Source organism: Oncorhynchus mykiss, chromosome 25 (genome assembly GCF_057628025.1).
Source record: "Oncorhynchus mykiss isolate SJ-2025 chromosome 25, ASM5762802v1, whole genome shotgun sequence".
Lineage (NCBI taxonomy): Eukaryota > Metazoa > Chordata > Actinopteri > Salmoniformes > Salmonidae > Oncorhynchus > Oncorhynchus mykiss.
The window spans coordinates 80,247,501-80,271,979 of record NC_143046.1 but is presented as its reverse complement, the minus strand read 5'-3'; the positions used below and the strand labels follow the sequence as shown (position 1 = coordinate 80,271,979).

The 24,479-nt window shown below is 44.2% G+C and overlaps 1 protein-coding gene across 2 annotated transcripts in view; it reads left to right on the top strand.

Moving 5' to 3' along the window:
* Window positions 1–24,479, top strand: part of LOC110504230 (alpha-(1,6)-fucosyltransferase) — a 160,931-nt gene that overhangs the window by 95,257 nt on the left and 41,195 nt on the right. Inside the window, exon 3 of one of the 2 annotated variants that reach the window (XM_036962384.2) lies at window positions 22,465–23,058. In XM_036962384.2, coding sequence (XP_036818279.2) covers window positions 22,856–23,058 — 203 coding nt within the window. In that variant the 5' untranslated portion in view covers window positions 22,465–22,855. Of the gene's footprint in view, window positions 1–22,459; window positions 23,059–24,479 lie in introns of both variants that reach the window. The other variant, XM_036962383.2, reaches the window with a different exon arrangement.

Below are 24,479 nucleotides of genomic sequence, written 5' to 3'. Positions count from 1 at the left end.
TTCTCTCCCTCTCCCCCTTTCTCTCCCCCGACTCTCTCTCTCTTTCTCTTCCCCTCTCTCTTCTTCTCTCTCTCTTCCTCTCTCTCTCTTTCTCTTCCCCTCTCTCTCTTCCTCTCTCTCTCTTTCTCTTCCCTCTCTCTCTTCCTCTCTATCTCTCTTCCTCTCTCTATCCTTGTTTCCTCTGTTTTGTTTTGATTCAGCAGTGATACGAGGGAGCTTAGCTCTCCATCACTAACCAGGCTGTGGCTCCATCAGTACAGCTTATTACCTGCGTAACACTCAGATCGATATGATGGGTACATAAAGAACAGCAACTCTATCCCCTGATACACACACACACATATGCACACACACATGCTGGAAACCATGCACTAGAGGGGATGCTGGGTTAACTGGTGAGGAAGCGAAAGTTCATCTCACAACGAGTGGATCTGGATTCTGGTAGACCTGGCTTGGCAGCCATATTGGATTATTAATAACACTCAGAGCAGCACAATGTCCTCTCATCTGCGCTCTTGTCTGTCTCCTGGTGGAGTTCATCTTCACTTTTATTTTATGGTAACACAGACAAGAGACAACAGTTAGGACAAAAGACAAAAAACATCTGCACCATTTAATTTTTTTACTATCATTCATTTTCCATGCCTTTTTTCACATATCATCCACATTTGACTAAATGTTTGGAGATCCCTGTGCCTCTCCTGGCCTGGGCCCTGTCTGTCTGTCTGATGTCCCTATTGACACACACATACACACAACAACAACAACCCCCTCATCGCTGACCCCTGTGACAAACTGATCTCGACAGTGGAGAGGAGAGACCTCCCTCACACACACACACACACACACACACACACACACACACACACACACACACACACACACACACACACACACACACACACACCTAAATGTCAGCTGTGCTCCTAAGGGTGTTTTTAATTATGGGCCCAGAACATATGGAGTCTGTTTCCCAAATGATCCTCTACAGTATTCTCTTTATAGTGCACTCCTGTTGACCAGAACCCTATGGGCTCTAGAAAGTAGTGCACTATAAAGGGAATGGGGAGAATTTTGGGACGCATCCATAGATATTAGTAGGGCCTTGTTTCTGGAAACCTCATATGCCACAAAGTAGCAGGGATAGAGTGACCCCCAAGGCATCAATATGTTTCATGACATTTAGAAAGGAAATTGTTGAGGAAATAATTCATTTGTGACGGGTTGTATTTTGTCGTTGTGCGTGTGTGTGCCTGTGTGTGTGCGCTCGTGCATGTGTGCTTGTGAGAGGGGAAAGCGAGCGAGCCCATGCATTTCGTATACAAATCTCATCATCAGTATTCCTAATGTCATAAATTGTGCCATACACAAAACTTTAAAATGTGTACATTAGTTTATCTGTGTGTGTTTGTGCGTGTATGTGTGTGCGTGGGCAGGTGTAAGCCCTGCAGCAGATTACATTGGCCTCATCTAGCACTGGTCCTTGGTGAAGCATCACTACAACACAACGCTTCTCTCTCTCTCTATCTCTCTCTTTCTCTCTCGCTCTTTCTCTCGCTCTCTTTCTCTCTGTCTCTCTGTCTCATCTCTCTGTCTCTCTCTTTTTCTCTTTTACTCTCTCTCCCTCTCACTCTCTCTCCATCTCTCCTCTCTTTTGCACGCAACAGCCTATGTCATCACAGGGAGGAACGGCAGTTCACCTTACTAAACATGTTTACAGTAGAACAGATGTAGGATCTTAATCTGATCACCCTGTTTCAGGAGAAATATCCTGCAATGCAGGAAAGCTAAAACTTGTAGTGTATCTGAGCTTTTTTTAAATTATCTTTCAGAATTGATTTTCTCTTACAATAAATGTAAAGAAAATCAAAAATAAATAAAGATAGCAGTGGTAGCTGTAAAAAACTCATCCAAAGCGCTGTGACTTCTCACTGCAGAAAGCTATCACTATATGGTGCCCCATCTCCATATTAATTCTGCCTCTGACTGAGCTAACTAGCAAGTTCAACAAAATGCTTTACCTCCTAACGTATTTCACAAGTTGACTGGCTATCCTATTTCACAAGTTGACTGGCTATCCTATTTCACAAGTTGACTGGCTATCCTATTTCACAAGTTGACTGTCTATCCTATTTCACAAGTTGACTGTCTATCCTATTTCACAAGTTGACTGGCTATCCTATTTCACAAGTTGACTGGCTATCCTATTTCACAAGTTGACTGGCTATCCTATTTCACAAGTTGACTGTCTATCCTATTTCACAAGTTGACTGTCTATCCTATTTCACAAGTTGACTGGCTATCCTATTTCACAAGTTGACTGGCTATCCTATTTCACAAGTTGACTGGCTATCCTATTTAACAAGTTGACTGGCTCTCCTATTTCACAAGTTGACTGGCTCTCCTATTTCACAAGTTGACTGGCTATCCTATTTCACAAGTTGACTGGCTCTCCTATTTCACAAGTTGACTGGCTATCCTATTTCACAAGTTGACTGGCTATCCTATTTCACAAGTTGACTGTCTATCCTATTTCACAAGTTGACTGGCTCTCCTATTTCACAAGTTGACTGGCTCTCCTATTTCACAAGTTGACTGGCTATCCTATTTCACAAGTTGACTGGCTCTCCTATTTCACAAGTTGACTGGCTCTCCTATTTCACAAGTTGACTGTCTATCCTATTTCACTGCAGGTATATACTTAAAAAGTAGCCACAAATTTTCACATTTATTGAAAAACTTAAAGAAATAGTTTCAACGGTGTTGAAAAACCATCCCATGGCTATTTCCAAATACCCCAGTATACGCTATATACGGAATAGCATGCGAGCTTCATGACAATGACCATAGGATTTGACCAGACAGCACAAACAGATCTAGAACGAAGCTTGTATTTCCTGTTCCTGAAGTTACACGATGTACTGTTTGTTCTCTACTATTCATTAGGCTTCTGCAAGCTGGTTCTATGATGTAATATCAGGCTCAGTATCAGGCTGTTGTCTAGGGGAAGGAAAGGGGGAGGAGAGGATGTGGGGTGATGCTAGACAGGCTAGTCATTTGTTTCAATATTCTATCATCCTTTAATTGGGGTTCGCAAACAGGGAGAAAGGACACACACACCTGCAGTGTTGCCTTGTGAAGGTCATCTGTCACATTGGCTGACAGAGGGAGGGAGGGCGTTCGTTGTGAGTTGAGTCAAACTCATTTCAGAACCAGTTCAGATCATAGAAGACAATGGATAGGATGCCCTTATGCTTTTAGTATTTCCATCTGAATGTGCCTTTATCACAGTTATCATAGCTATCACAGTTATCACAGTTATTACAGTTATCACAGTATTACAGTTATCACAGTATTACAGTTATCACAGTATCACAGTTATCACAGTATCACAGTTATCGCAGTATTACAGGTATCACAGTTATTACAGTTGTTACAGTTATCACAGTTGTTACAGTTATCACAGTTGTCACAGTATCAGTTATTACAGCTGTTACAGTTATCACAGCTATTACAGCTACTGCAGTTATTACAGTTGCCATAGCATTACAGTTATTACAGCTATCCCAGCATTGCAGTTATTACAGTTGTCGCAGTTATCACAGTATTAAAGTTATCACAGTTATTACAGCCATTACAGTTATTACAGTACCACAGTTATCACAGTCATTGCAGTTATTACAGTATCACAGTTATCACCGTTATCACAGTATCACAGTAATCACAGATATCACAGTATTACAGTTATTACAGTTATTACAGGTGTCACAGTTATTACAGTTGTCACAGTTATAACAGCTGTTACAGTTATCACAGTTATTACAGTTGTCACAGTTATTACAGTTGCCACAGTTATAACAGCTGTTACAGTTATCACAGTTATTACAGTTATTACAGTTATTACAGTTATCACAGTTATTAGTTGTTACAGTTATCGCAGTTATAACAGCTGTTACAGTTATCACAGTTATTACAGTTGTTACAGTTATTACAGTTGTCACAGTTATAACAGCTGTTACAGTTATCACAGTTATCACAGTTATTACAGTTATCACAGTTATTACAGTTGTTACAGTTATCGCAGTTATAACAGCTGTTACAGTTATCACAGTTATTACAGTTGTTACAGTTATCGCAGTTATAACAGCTATCACAGGTATCACAGTTATTACAGTTATCACAGTATTACAGTTATCACAGTATTACAGTTATCACAGTATCACAGTTATCACAGTATCACAGTTATCACAGTATTACAGTTATCACAGTTATTACAGTTGTTACAGTTATCACAGTTGTTACAGTTATCACAGTTGTCACAGTATCAGTTATTACAGCTGTTACAGTTATCACAGCTATTACAGCTACTGCAGTTATTACAGTTGCCATAGCATTACAGTTATTACAGCTATCCCAGCATTGCAGTTATTACAGTTGTCGCAGTTATCACAGTATTAAAGTTATCACAGTTATTACAGCCATTACAGTTATTACAGTACCACAGTTATCACAGTCATTGCAGTTATTACAGTATCACAGTTATCACCGTTATCACAGTATCACAGTAATCACAGATATCACAGTATTACAGTTATTACAGTTATTACAGGTGTCACAGTTATTACAGTTGTCACAGTTATAACAGCTGTTACAGTTATCACAGTTATTACAGTTGTCACAGTTATTACAGTTGCCACAGTTATAACAGCTGTTACAGTTATCACAGTTATTACAGTTATCACAGTTATTACAGTTATCACAGTTATTAGTTGTTACAGTTATCGCAGTTATAACAGCTGTTACAGTTATCACAGTTATTACAGTTGTTACAGTTATTACAGTTGTCACAGTTATAACAGCTGTTACAGTTATCACAGTTATCACAGTTATTACAGTTATCACAGTTATTACAGTTGTTACAGTTATCGCAGTTATAACAGCTGTTACAGTTATCACAGTTATTACAGTTGTTACAGTTATCGCAGTTATAACAGCTATCACAGGTATCACAGTTATTACAGTTATCACAGTATTACAGTTATCACAGTATTACAGTTATCACAGTATCACAGTTATCACAGTATCACAGTTATCACAGTATTACAGTTATCACAGTTATTACAGTTGTTACAGTTATCACAGTTGTTACAGTTATCACAGTTGTCACAGTATCAGTTATTACAGCTGTTACAGTTATCACAGCTATTACAGCTACTGCAGTTATTACAGTTGCCATAGCATTACAGTTATTACAGCTATCCCAGCATTGCAGTTATTACAGTTGTCGCAGTTATCACAGTATTAAAGTTATCACAGTTATTACAGCCATTACAGTTATTACAGTACCACAGTTATCACAGTCATTGCAGTTATTACAGTATCACAGTTATCACCGTTATCACAGTATCACAGTAATCACAGATACCACAGTATTACAGTTATTACAGTTATTACAGGTGTCACAGTTATTACAGTTGTCACAGTTATAACAGCTGTTACAGTTATCACAGTTATTACAGTTGTCACAGTTATTACAGTTGCCACAGTTATAACAGCTGTTACAGTTATCACAGTTATTACAGTTATCACAGTTATTACAGTTATCACAGTTATTAGTTGTTACAGTTATCGCAGTTATAACAGCTGTTACAGTTAGCACAGTTATTACAGTTGTTACAGTTATTACAGTTGTCACAGTTATAACAGCTGTTACAGTTATCACAGTTATTACAGTTATCACAGTTATTACAGTCATCACAGTTATTACAGTTGTTACAGTTATCGCAGTTATAACAGCTGTTACAGTTATCACAGTTATTACAGTTGTTACAGTTATCGCAGTTATAACAGCTGTTACAGTTATCACAGTTATTACAGTTGTTACAGCTATTGCAGTACCGTTATTACCCGTATTACCGTTATTACCATTGTCACAGTTATTTCCATTGTTACAGTTATCCTGTTATTTGATCTCTTCCAGACTCAGACCTACTTAGTGCCCATCCTAGAAGTACTGAATAAAGGTATTTGAATAGAGTTACTATTATGAGTAACATGGAGTTGGTCCAATTCCTCCATTTAAAATGTCACAGTGTATGAGGGCCTACCCATTTTTGCTTGGCCTGAACAAACACATGCATGGACACACATGCACACACACACAGGGCAGGCATGTCAATACTGTGGCACACACACAACCTATTCTCACACATTCACATACAGAATGCAAATGTACAGGCATGCATGTGTGTGTGTATCTCTGAGGTCTTGGTTGGGCCAGACAGTAGCCTATATGAGGCCTCTCCTCCCACGGTAGCCTATATGAGGCCTCTTTTCCCACTGTAGCCTATATGAGGCCTCTCCTCCCACTGTAGCCTATATGAGGCCTCTCCTCCCACTGTAGCCTATATGAGGCCTCTCCTCCCACGGTAGCCAATATGAGGCCTCTCCTCCCACTGTAGCCTATATGAGGCCTCTCCTCCCACTGTAGCCTATATGAGGCCTCTCCTCCCACGGTAGCCTATATGAGGCCTCTCCTCCCACTGTAGCCTATATGAGGCCTCTCCTCCCACTGTAGCCTATATGAGGCCTCTCCTCCCACTGTAGCCTATATGAGGCCTCTCCTCCCACGGTAGCCTATATGAGGCCTCTCCTCCCACTGTAGCCTATATGAGGCCTCTCCTCCCACTGTAGCCTATATGAGGCCTCTCCTCCCACGGTAGCCTATATGAGGCCTCTCCTCCCACTGTAGCCTATATGAGGCCTCTCCTCCCACTGTAGCCTATATGAGGCTTCTCCTCCCACGGTAGCTTATCTCCTCCCATGGTAGCTTATCTCCTCCCGCTGTAGCTTATCTCCTCCCGCTGTAGCTTATCTCCTCCCTCTGTAGCTTATCTCCTCCCACGTTAGCCTATATGAGGCCTCTCCTCCCACTGTAGCCTATATGAGGCCTCTCCTCCCACTGTAGCCTATATGAGGCCTCTCCTCCCACTGTAGCCTATATGAGGCTTCTCCTCCCACGGTAGCTTATCTCCTCCCACGGTAGCTTATCTCCTCCCGCTGTAGCTTATCTCCTCCCTCTGTAGCTTATCTCCTCCCTCTGTAGCCTATATGAGGCCTCTCCTCCCACGGTAGCTTATCTCCTCCCACGGTAGCTTATCTCCTCCCGCTGTAGCTTATCTCCTCCCTTTCTAGCTTATCTCCTCCCACTGTAGCTTATCTCCTCCCTCTGTAGCTTATCTCCTCCCACTGTAGCTTATCTCCTCCCACTGTAGCTTATCTCCTCCCTCTGTAGCTTATCTCCTCCCACTGTAGCTTATCTCCTCCCACTGTAGCTTATCTCCTCCCGCTGTAGCTTATCTCCTCCCTCTGTAGCTTATCTCCTCCCACGGTAGCTTATCTCCTCCCACTGTAGCTTATCTCCTCCCTTCGGCTACTGCGGACCTCCTCGCACATCACATACCGTACACACACACACACACACACACACACACACACACACACACACACACACACACACACACACACACACACACACACACACACACAACCTCTCTCTTAGAAAACAACCTTTAAGCTTCAAACACCAGATTGGCCTAGCAGGTGCAGCTCACTTAATGTGACATTATTGAATATAAAAATGGATGATGTGAGAAAATCACAAAAGCATCGCGTCCGCTTGGTAACTCTGCATCCATCGACTGTAAATTACCCTGTAATTTGCGTAACAACCTGTGTGTGTGTGTGTCCCCTCCCTGGGGACTAGAGCATTGGTGTCTCCTATTCCCCCTTGCTGTAGGTGTGACCTTGTAGAGCAGGTGTAACCAAGAGCCACACACACACATACTGACACTGACACACAAACACATAATGACACATATGCTCGTACCACCAATGGTCTTACACACACACACACACACACACACACACACGCGTGCGCACAGATAACCTCGCACACATACACTCGCACACACAATGTACAGTGATAGCTGGGCGGGAGGGGGAGAGAATAATTAACCCAAGTTTTCAAATGACTAGTCGTTTCTGTGGGAAGATATATAAAGTGATCTGTGCATTTGAACGAAAGCATAAATGTACCTATTTCACTTTAGGATGTAAAACAGAATCATCTCTGCTGCACACGCCACAACTGTTTCGATTATCAAAAGTTATATTTTTTGAATGAGCAGCGCGCAGCCATCTCACGAGTGCATCTGTGACACAAGCACAGGGAAAACGCAACAGCCACAGGGAAAACACAACAACCACAGAGAAAACGCAACCACAGGGAAAACGTAACAACCACAGGGAAAACATAACAACCACAGGGAAAACACAACAGCCACAGGGAAAACGTAACAACCACAGGGAAAACACAACAACCACAGGGAAAACGCAACAAGCACAGGGAAAACGCAACAACCACAGGGAAAATGCAACAACCACAGGGAAAACGCAACAAGCACAGATGCGAAAGGTGAAAAAAATTATCTAACGGGATTCTTAGCTGGCATAATGTCACAAGCATGATAAGCTCGCCAGTAACTTTTGTTAGACTTGATTGGCATGCAAGCTAGCAAGCTAGCTACCGGTGTGCTAGATTGGTGGTTGCTAGTGTCCTCTAGCTAGCATTTAATAGTGGGAGAAACAAAAAACAGTGTTGCGAATTTTGTCCAACCAGATCCACGAAAAGGTTCTAGCTAGTATATATATATATATATATATATATATATATATATATATCTGTCCTTCGACTGTTGATGGATGTCCGGGTCAGGTCCCAGGCTCCCAATGACTGGTATGATTATTTATTTACAAGTTCATTGCAATTTGCTCCTTAGCTCCATCTGTTCAGTACCTGAGAGCAGACTAGCGATGCGCGGGTGGATTTAGGGTCATGAAATATTGTGTAGATGAAGGGCGGGTGGGTGGCGGGCAGGTTGACTAAAGAGAAAACAATGCATTAAAAATCCATAAATGTAGAAACCTTGTGCAATTTATATCTATAGGCAACATTGAGGTTTTGTATCTGTCGTTAGTGTGTAGCCTCAGCCTACGCTTTAGGGCTAAACTGTAGCGCACCAAATGCACACCGATTGCCAAATGCTTTTGGGAACTTGGGCAGAAAAAGTTAAGGCAAAAAGGACGATGTCAGAGTTTAATTCAATAAGAGAAAGTTGCAAAATGGATAGTTTGTAATGGCTGTCGTGGGAAGAAGGTGAGGACCAAGGTGCAGCGTGGTAAAGGTGCGGACTCCGGCCGCGAAACCTAAACCTATAGGGGAGGGTCTGGGTTGGTGTCTGTCCGCGGTGGCGGCTCTGGCGCAGGACGTGGACCCCACTCCACCATAGTCCTTCTCCACCTCTCTACCCTCCTCCGTGGCCTCCGTGGCCTCCGGGTCCCGAATGGACGGGAGACTCCGGCAGCTCCGGAGTGAAAGGCGATTCCGGCAGCGCCGGCGTGACAGACGGCTCTGGCAGCTCCTGGCTGACTGACGGGAGACTCTGGCAGCTCGGGACAGACGGGAGACTCTGGCAGCTCGGGACAGACGGGAGACTCTGGCAGCTCGGGACAGACGGGAGACTCTGGCAGCTCGGGACAGACGGGAGACTCTGGCAGCTCGGGACAGACGGGAGACTCTGGCAGCTCGGGACAGACGGGAGACTCTGGCAGCTCGGGACAGACGGGAGACTCTGGCAGCTCGGGACAGACGGGAGACTCTGGCAGCGCTGGAGAGGAGGAAGGCTCTGGCAGCGCTGGAGAGGAGGAAGGCTCTGGCAGCGCTGGAGAGGAGGAAGGCTCTGGCAGCGCTGGAGAGGAGGAAGGCTCTGGCAGCGCTGGAGAGGAGGAAGGCTCTGACAGCGCTGGACAGGCGGGAGCACCTGTTGGAAGAAGACGGAGAGACAGCCTGGTGCGCGGGAATGCCACCGGAGGGCTGGTGCCTGGAGGTGGCACCGGATAGACCTGACCGTGAAGGCGCACAGGATGTCTGAAGCACCGAGCCTTCCCAACCTTACCTGGTTGAATGCTCCCCGTAGCCAGGCCAGTGCTGCGAGTTGGAATACGCCGCACTGGGCTGTGTTGGCGAACCGGGGACACCATGCGTAGGGCTTGTACCATGTACACCAGCCCGAGGAGACGCACTGGAGACCAGATGCGCTGAGCCGACTTCATGGTACCTGGCTCGATGCCCACTCTAGCCCGGCCGATACGAGGCGCTGCAATGTACCGCACCAGGCTATGCACACGCACCGGGGACACCGTGCGCGTCACGGCATAACACGGTGCCTGGCCGGTCCCTCTCTCTCCACGGTAAGCACGGAGAGTTGGCGCAGGTCTTCTACCTGACTTCGCCACACTCCCCGTGTGCTCCCCCCCAAGACATTTTTGGAGCTGCCTCTTGGGCCTCCTTGATCGCCGTGCCAACTCCATTCACCGGTATCCCTCCTTATCCTCCGGCACTCTCCCTGGGTCGACCGACCACCTCTCTATTTTGTCCCATGTTGTAACATAGTCCAGATCTCGCTGCTGCTGCTGCCCGTTACCACGCTGCTTGGTCCTTTGGTGGTGGGTGGTTCTGTAACGGATGTCGTCTGGAGATAGAGAGGAGGACCACGGTGCAGCGTGGTAAGTGTTCATGATTTTTAATAATACTCAAAACTGAACAATGAATAACAAAAAACAACAAAGAATCAACCGAAACAGTTCTGTCTGGTGCAAACACACAAAGACTGAAAACAACCACCCACAAAACACAATGGAAAACAGGCTACCTAAATATGGTTCTCAATCAGGGACAACGATTGACAGCTGCCTCTGATTGAGAACCATACCAGGACAAACACAGAAATAGAAAATCATAGAAAAACTAACATAGACAACCCACCCAACTCACACTCTGACCATACTAAAACAAAAGACAAAACAAAGGAACTAAGGTCAGAACGTGACAGAGTTGAAAATTAACCGAAGGGAGGGTCAGAACAGTAATGTTTGGGAGAGATTTGGTGAAGTGGTAAAAGAGGATGACAGCAGTGCCGTCTATATTATCTCTGATGATTGTGATGCGCTATACAAATTCAACAGTCACAAAACGGGGACTTTAACATGGCACGTCAAAGGAACTGTACTGTTCAGATGTGTTCCATGGAATAGTAGCCAAACTGAAATCTGGAAACTGACTGTAGGTTTATAGCCTCTCACATAGCCTAATATAATACCTACTCCTGAAGATTTAAGCATTTCTTGCATTAAAATAATACACCAAATGCACATTTTGACTCTGGAACAGGAGTGGAGAAATAGTACTTATTTCTTTCACCATCTTGCGAGAATGAATGTGCGGTTAGGGGCCGTCTGTAAAGGTGGCAGTGCTGTCATAAAAGCTGGTAGTATTTCAACCACAAAATATGCATCCAAGTCGAACTTACATTTGATCAAAAACATCAAAACATGTAGGGTCGTTTTGACACCTTTATAATTTCCTTAAAACTGGTCAAACTGATGTCATTTGGACATTTGCACAGAAAATCTTTCCCATTTTTTTTATAGCATTTTCTCCCCAGTCCCTAAACGTCTTTGTTGTGGAAGAGAAACATAGATGAAAAAGGAAAGAGAAAACCAGTAATGACAGAAGAGAAGCTGCACCACTCGTTCATCTCAAAGCCCAGGACGGTCCATTTACTTTCTGCTGTGAAAATCATGTGATGAAATCCTGCAATCTCATTGCTGGTCGGCAGGCTGGAGCAGCTGATGGAAGAGCAGCACTGTAACAGCTTGTTTTAAAACAGTCAAATATACACAATTTAACCACACATTTATGGAAATGTTTTATATAATCCTTTAATTATATAATAGCTATTTTGTTGAAAAATAAAATAAAAATACTTTTGACTAGTCACATCACACCCTAATGGACGGGCCGCTACTTCTGTGAAGCCTGTCCTTAGCAGTGCAGGCACAGCAGCTCTGCTCTGGTATGCAGGCTCCTGTTTCAGTGCTGCTCAAATCAAATCAAATTGTATTGGTCACAAACACACGTGTTTAGCAGATGTTATTGCGGGTGTAGCGAAATGCTTGTGGTGTAGCAGAATGCTTGTATACTTCATTGGCTTGGCTGCCTTACCCCTGTCTCCCATGATGTCAGTAGAGCCTTACCTATGTCTCCCATGATGTCAGTAGAGCCTTACCCCTGTCTCCCATGATGTCAGTAGAGCCTTACCTCTTTCTCCCATGATGTCAGTAGAGCCTTACCTCTTTCTCCCATGATGTCAGTAGAGCCTTACCTCTGTCTCCTATGATGTCAGTAGAGCCTTACCTCTGTCTCATATGATGTCAGTAGATCCTTACCTCTGTCTCCCATGATGTCAGTAGAGCCTTACCTCTGTCTCCCATGATGTCAGTAGAGCCTTACCTCTGTCTCCTATGATGTCAGTAGAGCCGTACTTCTGTCTCCTATGATGTCAGTAGAGCCTTACCTCTGTCTCCCATGATGTCAGTAGAGCCTTACCTCTGTCTTCTATGATGTCAGTAGAGCCTTACCTCTGTCTCCCATGATGTCAGTAAAGCCTTACCTCTGTCTCCCATGATGTCAGTAGAGCCTTACCTCTGTCTCATATGATGTCAGTAGAGCCTTACCTCTGTCTCATATGATGTCAGTAGAGCCTTACCCCTGTCCCCTATGATGTCAGTAGAGCCTTACCTCTGTCTCCCATGATGTCAGTAGAGCCTTACCTCTGTCTCCTATGATGTCAGTAGAGCCTTACCTCTGTCTCCTATGATGTCAGTAGAGCCTTACCTCTGTCTCCCATGATGTCAGTAGAGCCTTACCTCTGTCTCCTATGATGTCAGTAGAGCCTTACCTCTGTCTCCTATGATGTCAGTAGAGCCTTACCTCTGTCTCCCATGATGTCAGTAGAGCCTTACCTCTGTCTCATATGATGTCAGTAGAGCCTTACCTCTGTCTCATATGATGTCAGTAGAGCCTTACCCCTGTCCCCTATGATGTCAGTAGAGCCTTACCTCTGTCTCCCATGATGTCAGTAGAGCCTTACCTCTGTCTCCCATGATGTCAGTAGAGCCTTACCTCTGTCTCCAATGATGTCAGTAGAGCCTTACCTCTGTCTCCTATGATGTCAGTAGAGCCTTACCTCTGTCTCCTATGATGTCAGTAGAGCCTTACCTGCTGAGGCTGCTGAAGGGAGGACGGCTCATAATAATGTCTGAAATGGAGTCAATGGAGTGGTATCAACATGGTTGATGTGTTTGATGCCATTCCTCCCCTCAGCAGCCTCCACTGGACTAGAGCAACCCCGATCACTCTGTATCAGCCCCAGCCAACCTCAGCCCTGGACACACACACACACACACACACACACACACACACGGCAACAATCTGCTGGGCTGGCTTGGCTAACTTACAGTACTGCGGTGGAAGGCACTATTGATGACTTCTCGGTTTGCCTCTCATCCTGGTTTAGTGGTTTAGAGTTAAGCCCTGGAGATGTAGCGCTGCACTAGTGCACTAAGAGAAGAGAATACTCTGTGTGTGTGTGTGTGTGTGTGTGTGTCTGTCTGTCTGTCTGTCTGTCTGTCTGTCTGTCTGTATGTATGTCTGTTACTGCCTGGCTGGGTTCCCTGCCCTTAATAAGAACACAGCACTGGCATCCTCTATTATCATGAATAACACAACATCCCTTTGGATTCTCAAATGTCACTTCTCTGTAGGAAATGGCAGTGCTCAACCAACCTAGAACTGCAGCCAAAATGCAAGATTCCCACCAAAGCAAATGTCCTTTTTCGACCGAGAAATAAACATTCATATCAGGGATGGGGAGATGTGTGGTGGGGGAGGGGTATAGGTCAAGTTTTTTATTGAGGATATCTTACGTGGGGTGTGCTACCTGGAGAATAGATGAATGAACAGAACAGAGCTCATGGCTGAGCCCTGGGTGGGTGTGGACTGTGGCGGTTCCATCACTGTTAGAGAATCCCCATGAGAGACAGAGGTTCCATCACTGCTGTTATAGAGAGACATACTTATACTCCTCTGCTTTAGAATCACATAAGGACAAGGTAGCCTTGTTTCTTACTATGCAGCATTGCATCATTATCTAACCTATACTGTGTAGCATATTTTCAAACAGAGAGAGAAAGAGAAATGGGAGAGAGAGGGAGAGAGATAAAGATAGAAAGAGAACAAAAGGGCTGCTCAGTAAAGCTAACTTTGATTAGGGTGCCAAAAGATGTCTTCCTTCCTACTCTCTCTCCTTCTGCTGAATATTGATAAAGGCTAATATTTATAAAAGATGCAGTTCCTGTTTCCTGGTTACTGCTCTTCTCTTTGAGTGTGATGAGGCTAAACTGGGGCTCAGTGCTGTACTCAGCTCAATTATTTATTGGCTGAGAGAGACAGAACAAACAGAATTCGATTCCACCATTGACTGAGAGATGCAGAGCAAACTGAATCAGAAGCACCCATTGGCTGAGAGGTAGACACAACGATTATCAGACTATGCCATTGGATAAGAGAGGGAGAACGAACTGAATCAGACTGGCATTGGCTGAGAGACAAAGACCTTAAGTCACATCATCAAATTATCATTAAAGTGTAGCGTTTAATTTGATCACCTTGTATTTCAAGTCCTACCTTCAAAATCAGTGACTCTTTGCTTGTCATCATGGAAAAATTCAAAGAAATCAGCCAAGACCTCCGAAAAAAATTGTAGACCTCCACCAGTCTGGTTCATCCTTGGGAGCAATTTCCAAACACCTGAAGGTACCACGTTCATCTGTACAAACAATAGTACGCAACTATAAACACCATGGGACCACGCAGCCGTCATACCGCTCAGGAAGGAGATGCGTTCTGTCTCCTAGAGATGAACGTACTTTGGTGCGAAAAGTGCAAATCAATCCCAGAACAACAGCAAAGGACCTTGTGAAGATGTTGGAGGAAACAGGTACAAAAGTATCCATTCTTCCTAGGCCGTCATTGAAATAAGAATTTGTTCTTAACTGACCTGCCTAGTTAAATAAAAATAAAAAATGTAAAACCTGAAAGGCCACTCAGCAAAGAAGAAGCCACTGCTCCAAAACCGCCATAAAAAAGCCAGACTACGGTTTGCAACTTCACATGGGAACAAAGATTGTAGTTTTTGGAGAAATTTCCTCTGGTCTGATGAAACAAAAATATGACTGTTTGGCCATAATGACCATCGTTATGTTTGGAGGAAAAAGGGGGAGGCTTGCAAGCCAAAAAACACCATCCCAACCGTAAAGCACAGGGGGTGGCAGCATCATGTTGTGGGGGTGCTTTGCTGCAGAAGGGACTGGTGCACTTCACCAAATAGATGGCAACATGAGGAATGAAAATTATGTGGATATATTGAAGCAACATCTCAAGACATCAGTCAAGAAGTTAAAGCTTGGTCGCAAATGGGTCTTCCAAATGGACAATGACCCCAAGCATACTTCAAAAGTTATAGCTTAAGGACAACAAAGTCAAGGTATTGGAGTGGCCATCACAAAGCCCTGACCTCAATCCCATAGAAGATTTGTGGGCAGAACTGAAAAAGCGTGTGCGAGCAAGGATCCTACAAACCTGAATGGGCCAAAATTCACCCAACTTATTGTGGGAAGCTTGTGGAAGGCTACCCGTATTGTTTGACCAAAGTTAAACAATTTAAAGGCAACGCTTCCAAATACTAATTGAGTGTATGTCAACTTCTGACCCACTGGGAATGTGATGAAATAAATAAAAGCTGAAATAAATCATTCTCTCTACTATTATTCTGACATTTCACATTCTTAAAATAAAGTGGTGATCCTAACTGACCTAAGACAGGGAATTTTTACTAGGATTAAATGCCAGGAATTGTGAAAAACTGAGGTTAAATGTATTTGGCTAAGGTGTATGTTAACTTTCGTCTTCAACTGTAGATACTCTGAGAAAATTAATTAAATCTGTCCCAATTAATCCAATTAATCCAGACTGTACACATGGTACAGCGTATGGTACAGACTGTACGTATGGTACAGCGTATGGTACAAACTGTACGTATGGTACAGACTGTACGTATGGTACAGCGTATGGTACAGCGTATGGTACAGACTGTACGTATGGTACAGACTGTACGTATGGTACAGCATATGGTACAGACTGTACGTATGGTACAGCGTATGGTACAGCGTATGGTACAGACTGTACGTATGGTACAGCATATGGTACAGACTGTACGCATGGTACAGCGTATGGTACAGACTGTACGTATGGTACAGCGTATGGTACAAACTGTACGTATGGTACAGACTGTACGTATGGTACAGCGTATGGTACAGCGTATGGTACAGACTGTACGTATGGTACAGACTGTACGTATGGTACAGCATATGGTACAGACTGTACGTATGGTACAGCGTATGGTACAGCGTATGGTACAGACTGTACGTATGGTACAGCATATGGTACAGACTGTACGCATGGTACAGCGTATGGTACAGACTGTACGTATGGTACAGCATATGGTACAGCGTATGGTACAGACTGTACGTATGGTACAGCATATGGTACAGCGTATGGTACAGCGTATGGTACAGACTGTACGTATGGGACAGCGTATGGTACAGCGTATGGTACAGACTGTACGTATGGTACAGCATATGGTACAGACTGTACGCATGGTACAGCGTATGGTACAGACTGTACGTATGGTACAGCGTATGGTACAAACTGTACGTATGGTACAGACTGTACGTATGGTACAGCGTATGGTACAGCGTATGGTACAGACTGTACGTATGGTACAGACTGTACGTATGGTACAGCATATGGTACAGACTGTACGTATGGTACAGCGTATGGTACAGCGTATGGTACAGACTGTACGTATGGTACAGCATATGGTACAGACTGTACGCATGGTACAGCGTATGGTACAGACTGTACGTATGGTACAGCGTATGGTACAAACTGTACGTATGGTACAGACTGTACGTATGGTACAGCGTATGGTACAGCGTATGGTACAGACTGTACGTATGGTACAGACTGTACGTATGGTACAGCATATGGTACAGACTGTACGTATGGTACAGCGTATGGTACAGCGTATGGTACAGACTGTACGTATGGTACAGACTGTACGTATGGTACAGCATATGGTACAGACTGTACGCATGGTACAGCGTATGGTACAGACTGTACGTATGGTACAGCATATGGTACAGCGTATGGTACAGACTGTACGTATGGTACAGCATATGGTACAGCGTATGGTACAGCGTATGGTACAGACTGTACGTATGGTACAGCGTATGGTACAGCGTATGGTACAGACTGTACGTATGGTACAGCATATGGTACAGACTGTACGCATGGTACAGCGTATGGTACAGACTGTACGTATGGTACAGCGTATGGTACAAACTGTACGTATGGTACAGACTGTACGTATGGTACAGCGTATGGTACAGCGTATGGTACAGACTGTACGTATGGTACAGACTGTACGTATGGTACAGCATATGGTACAGACTGTACGTATGGTACAGCGTATGGTACAGCGTATGGTACAGACTGTACGTATGGTACAGCATATGGTACAGACTGTACGCATGGTACAGCGTATGGTACAGACTGTACGCATGGTACAGCGTATGGTACAGCGTATGGTACAGACTGTACGTATGGTACAGCATATGGTACAGCGTATGGTACAGCGTATGGTACAGACTGTACGTATGGTACAGCGTATGGTACAGCGTATGGTACAGACTGTACGTATGGTACAGCATATGGTACAGACTGTACGCATGGTACAGCGTATGGTACAGCGTATGGTACAGACTGTACGTATGGTACAGCGTATGGTACAGACTGTACGTATGGTACAGCATATGGTACAGACTGTACGTATGGTACAGCGTATGGTACAGCGTATGGTACAGCCTGTACGTATGGTACAGCATATGGTACAGACTGTACACATGGTACAGCGTATGGTACAGCGTATGGTACAGACTGTACGTATGGTACAGCGTATGGTACAGCGTATGGTACAGCGTATGGTACAGACTGTACGTATGGTACAGCGTATGGTACAAACTGTACGTATGGTACAGACTGTACATATGGTACAGCGTATGGTAGAGACTGTACGTATGGTACAGGGAAGTGTTTGTAACAGAGGCTGGTGTTGTAACAAAGGTGTATGATGTTAATTTGAGCCATTCTGAAATTCAAAGTGGAAGTAAGTTACAAACTTCAGAAGCCTTTTTAACCCTCAGATACACTAGGGGGGAGAGAGAGAGAGAGGGAGGGAGGGAGAGAGAGAGAGAGAGAGAGAGAGAGAGAGAGAGAGAGAGAGAGAGAGAGAGAGAGAGGTGAAAACTGAAAACTGTCTGCTGAACTCACTGCCAGACAAATGGACAGACGGACGGACAGTGAGGTTAGCATTAGCTGCTGGGCTCACTACACTCACTTCCAGACAGAGAGAGGGAGAACAAACTCCAATCAGACAATCCGAAGAACAGAGGTGAATGCTAGCTGCTAGCCTCCCCAGGCTCCCTCACTAGGCAGCAGCCCTCGTTGTCTGACAGGCAGGCATTATGACAGCACCAAGCAGGCAGCAGAAGGTCAGTTTATTGATTCATTCATTAAGTCTACCCTTTGATTGCCTCGGCCAAAAGCACTATCATACCCCCCAAAACCTCCCCTGTTATTGTAATGGTGAGAGGTTAGCATGTCTTGGGGGTATGATATAAAATGCTAACCTCCGCTGTTATTGTAATGGTGAGAGGTTAGCATGTCTTGGGGGTATGATATAAAATGCTAACTTCCCCTGTTATTGTGATGCTGAGAGTCCAGCATGTCTTGGGGGTATGATATAAAATGCTAACTTTGCCTGTTATTGTAATGGTGAGAGGTTAGCATGTCTTGGGGGTATGATATAAAATGCTAAACTCCCCTGTTATTGTAATGGTGAGAGGTTAGCTTGTCTTGGTTGTATGATATAAAATGCTAAACTCCCCTGTTTTTGTAATGGTGAGAGGTTAGCTTGTCTTGGGGGTATGATATAAAATGATAACCTCCCCTGTTATTGTAATGGTGAGAGGTTAGCTTGTCTTGGGGGAATGATGTTTGTGTGTCTGTAACTTTCTCACTCATTATTCACGATTCATTCAGGATGATCTGTAATCATGGTAACATCCACATTAATGTAGAAGTGTTTAGAAACATATTATTATTTACAATAAAAGTGACTCCAAAATGACACCATATATTATTTACCATTTCATTTCTATTGTGCACAAAATAATCTGAAACACAACCAAAACAAAGAGCAAATGCATCCAACACGTGTAAACCTCGCAAGCTTGATGTAGTCATTGTGTGCAATGAATATGGGAACAAATACTAAACTTTTCACTACTTTAATACACATATACTGTTAGTGAATTTGTCTAAATACTTTTGCTCCCCTAAGATTTCTAAACGGTTCACCAGTTATGGATGAAAATAACCTCAAATTAAAGTCATTATTTGATTTCCAATCTATAATCTATACTCCAAATGTTTGGAGCCCTGAAAAATCTGAATAAAAATGATATAATAATTTAAAAAGAATGTAAAACAAAGTGCACTGGGCCTTTACTAGTCAGTCCTGTATTAGAGTCCTGTATTAGAGTCCTGTATTAGAGTCCTGTATTAGAGTTCTCTATTAGAGTCCTGTAGTAGAGTCCTGTATTAGAGTTCTCTATTAGAGTCCTGTATTAGAGTCCTGTATTTAGAGTCCTGTATTAGAGTCCTGTAGTAGAGTCCTGTATTAGAGTCCTGTATTGGAGTTCTCTATTAGAGTCCTGTATTAGAGTTCTCTATTAGAGTCCTGTATTAGAGTTCTCTATTAGAGTCCTGTATTAGAGTTCTCTATTAGAGTCCTGTATTAGAGTTCTCTATTAGAGTCCTGTATTAGAGTCCTGTATTTAGAGTCCTGTATTAGAGTCCTGTATTAGAGTCCTGTATTAGAGTCAGGTATTAGAGGACCGATATATAGCCGTCTGTACCGCATGCCCCAACAAAATGTTCACTTTCACTTACTAGGTTGAAGTAACTTAGATGAATTGAACTCAACGTGACATTTTGAATGGACTTGATGAAATATGTTAAGGCAGCAGGGTAACTTTTTTAAGTTGACTCAACCAATATTTGACATTGTATCCACACAGAAATCTGTATCTAGTCTGTAATTAAGAATACGGAATAATCAGCCGTATCCATAATAAATCCTTTGTCTTCCAAGAGAGGGAGGAGGAGGAGGATGCCTCTCCATTTACAGCCACACAGACTCCTCCATATTTAACCCAGTTGTATTATGAGATAAGGGAACTACCAGCAGCTGCATGTATTCTATTCTCACTATTCTCTCTCACAGGCTGTTAGCTGTTGGTTGTGCTCTGATCACTTGTGGGCTTTTGTTGCGCTCAGTGGAAATGTGCTCTGTTGAGAGGTGGTGGGTTTGTGTAGGTTTCTGTTGAGAGGTGGTGGGTTCGTGTAGGTTTCTGTTGAGAGGTGGTGGGTTTGTATAGTGTTCTGTTGAGAGGTGGTGGGTTTGTATAGTGTTCTGTTGAGAGGTGGTGGGTTTGTGTAGGTTTCTGTTGAGAGGTGGTGGGTTCGTGTAGGTTTCTGTTGAGAGGTGGTGGGTTTGTGTAGGTTTCTGTTGAGAGGTGGTGGGTTTGTGTAGGTTTCTGTTGAGAGGTGGTGGGTTTGTATAATGTTCTGTTGAGAGGTGGTGGGTTTGTATAGTGTTCTGTTGAGAGGTGGTGGGTTTGTATAGTGTTCTGTTGAGAGGTGGTGGGTTTGTATAGTGTTCTGTTGAGAGGTGGTGGGTTTGTATAGTGTTCTGTTGAGAGGTGGTGGGTTTGTATAGTGTTCTGTTGAGAGGTGGTGGGTTTGTGTAGGTTTCTGTTGAGAGGTGGTGGGTTTGTATAATGTTCTGTTGAGAGGTGGTGGGTTTGTGTAGTGTTCTGTTTGAGAGGTGGTGGGTTTGTGTAGGTTTCTGTTGAGAGGTGGTGGGTTTGTGTAGGTTTCTGTTGAGAGGTGGTGGGTTTGTGTAGGTTTCTGTTGAGAGGTGGTGGGTTTGTATAGTGTTCTGTTGAGAGGTGGTGGGTTTGTGTAGGTTTCTGTTGAGAGGTGGTGGGTTTGTGTAGGTTTCTGTTGAGAGGTGGTGGGTTTGTATAATGTTCTGTTGAGAGGTGGTGGGTTTGTATAATGTTCTGTTGAGAGGTGGTGGGTTTGTATAATGTTCTGTTGAGAGGTGGTGGGTTTGTATAATGTTCTATTGAGAGGTGGTGGGTTTGTATAGTGTTCTGTTGAGAGGTGGTGGGTTTGTATAGTGTTCTGTTGAGAGGTGGTGGGTTTGTGTAGGTTTCTGTTGAGAGGTGGTGGGTTTGTGTAGGTTTCTGTTGAGAGGTGGTGAGTTTGTATAATGTTCTGTTGAGAGGTGGTGGGTTTGTGTAGTGTTCTGTTTGAGAGGTGGTGGGTTTGTGTAGGTTTCTGTTGAGAGGTGGTGAGTTTGTATAATGTTCTGTTGAGAGGTGGTGGGTTTGTGTAGTGTTCTGTTTGAGAGGTGGTGGGTTTGTGTAGGTTTCTGTTGAGAGGTGGTGGGTTTGTGTAGTGTTCTGTTGAGAGGTGGTGGGTTTGTGTAGGTTTCTGTTGAGAGGTGGTGGGTTTGTGTAGTGTTCTGTTGAGAGGTGGTGGGTTTGTGTAGGTTTCTGTTGAGAGGTGGTGGGTTTGTATAGTGTTCTGTTGAGAGGTGGTGAGTTTGTATAATGTTCTGTTGAGAGGTGGTGGGTTTGTGTAGTGTTCTGTTGAGAGGTGGTGGGTTTGTGTAGTGTTCTGTTGAGAGGTGGTGGGTTTGTGTAGTGTTCTGTTGAGAGGTGGTGGGTTTGTGTAGGTTTCTGTTGAGAGGTGGTGGGTTTGTATAGTGTTCTGTTGAGAGGTGGTGGGTTTGTGTAGTGTTCTGTTGAGAGGTGGTGGGTTTGTGTAGGTTTCTGTTGAGAGGTGGTGGGTTTGTATAGTGTTCTGTTGAGAGGTGGTGGGTTTGTGTAGGTTTCTGTTGAGGTGGTGGGTTTGTGTAGGTTTCTGTTGAGAGGTGGTGGGTTTGTGTAGGTTTCTGTTGAGAGGTCGTGGGTTTGTATAGTGTTCTGTTTGAGAGGTGGTGGGTTTGTGTAGGTTTCTGTTGAGAGGTGGTGGGTTTGTGTACTGCTCTGTAGCGAAGTAGATAATGTTGAACGGTGGGTTTATGTAGTGTTCAGTGGATTAGTGGGCTTCTCTGTTAACTGCTGAGGGGCTCCTGACTCCTGGTTTATCTGGTGAGAGGAGGGAGGAAGAAAATAGGGGCAGTGGTTAAATACTGCGTTTGTCGGTGACTCTCCCTAACCTGACTGCTTTGTTTTCCCTTAGAGCAGAAGACCACTGAGAGCCAGAGAGACTGAGCCGTCTGCCAGTCAGTCAGAGGACTGCAGAGACACAGAGGGTGACACCAGTGAGCTGGCCAGACTACCAGAGCCCGGCTCAGCACAAGCCCAAACCAGCCTAGCCCAGAGAGGGCCCACCCAGGAAGGCAGGCCACAACAATGGACCTCAACCCATCCTAACCCCCTGCAGGAACCATAGCCATGCATTAACTAACCCCACCAACCAAACCCCAACTGGACCACGCTCACCTCCTCCGTTCTCCCTCCACCCTACGCCCTCCATCGCCGTTCTCACCATGCTTCAGAGCCTATTGTGACGGGAGTGCTGCTCACCCCCCCCATCCCTCACCCCTCCGCCCCAGAGACCCCAGAGGGGTGAAAGATGCGGCCATGGGCAGGTTCGTGGCGCTGGATTATGCTGGTGCTCCTTGCGTGGGGTACACTGCTGTTCTACATCGGAGGACACCTGGTTAGGGACAGCGAGCATCCGGAGAGATCCAGCAGAGACCTTTCCAAGATCCTGGCCAAGCTGGAGAGACTGAAACAGCAGAATGAGGACCTGAGACGCATGGCTGAGACACTCAGGTGAGACGCATGGCCATGATTAACTGACACAGACTTGAGTGTGGCTTTCTGTCCATTTCTGTCTTTCTCGCTCTGTCTCTCTTTCTCTCTGTGTCTCTCTCTTTATTTCTGTCTCTCTCTTTCTCTCGGTCTCTCTCTTTCTCTTTGTTTCTATCTGTCTCTCTGTGTCTCTCTTTCTCTCTCTCTTTCTCTCTGTGTCGCTCTTTCTTTCTGTCTCTCTCTTTCTCTCTTTCTCTCTGGGTCTCTGTTTCTCTCTGTGTCTCTCTTTCTCTCTGTGTATCTCTGTGTCTCGACTGTATCTTTTTTTTCTCTCTCTCTCTCTCTCTCTCTCTCTCATTCCTCTCATCTCTCTCTCACTCTGTTTCTTCTTTTCTTTCTCTGCCTGCTATATCACAACTCTCTTCGTTCACCTTTGCTTAAAAGACTGGATTATAATGTATACTTTTCCAATTGAAAGTGATGTTCTAGTGTGAGACGGCATGTTGTTATACATATGATGGACAGGGTGCCAACATGGACTGATGGGCTGTGTCTAAAGACCAGGAGAAAAGTTGTTCTGTTATCGCACTAGTCATACGCCATATTATGGCCCTCAAAGCATGGCATATCAATTTATTCCAGCCTGAATGAAACGCCTGTCAGTTGTCCACTGATACGGTCCGTTTTAACGATTCAAAAGGTTGTTCAAATTTAAGAAAGTGATGTGAAGACAGAAGTGGTTTTTACAGCGAAGCCTGAGGTGTGAGCGGATTTTAGACACATTCAAACATTTACGCTCAAGCTCACACTTACACTGGCACGCTCACACACAGACATTCGCCCATTACACACACACACACACACCCTCTCTTTGTCTCGCTTTTTCCTTAAATTTCCCTCTCACAAACGGGAATGTACATAAGCACGCATGATTCCATTGTACTTATGGTTACGGTTAAGGTTAGGGTTAAGGTTGTGCTGTATTGAATTAGAGAGAGCGTGAATCTAAGGTCTGGTCTACGCTGATATAAGGTACGTATTATGTAAACTGATCCTAGACCTGATAAGCAGCTCCTACCCAGAGCCAGCAGTAGTACTGGTAGTAGTAGGTGTAGTAGTAGTAATAGTATTATTAATAGAAAGGGTAATAGTAGTAGTAATAGTAATGGTAATAGTAGTATTAGTTAAGCAGCTCCTACCCAGAGCTAGTAGTAGTAGCAGCAGTAGTAGTAGCAGCAGCAGCATCAGCAGCAGGAGTAGTAGTAGTAATAGTAGTAGCAGTAGTAGTAGTATTAGTAGTAGTAGCAGCAGTAGCATCAGCAGCAGGAGTAGTAGTAGTAATAGTAGTAGTAGTAGTAGTAGTAGTAGCAGCAGCAGCATCAGCAGCAGTAGTAGTAGTAGTAGTAGTAGTAGTAGTAGTAGTAGTAGTAGCAGCAGTAGCA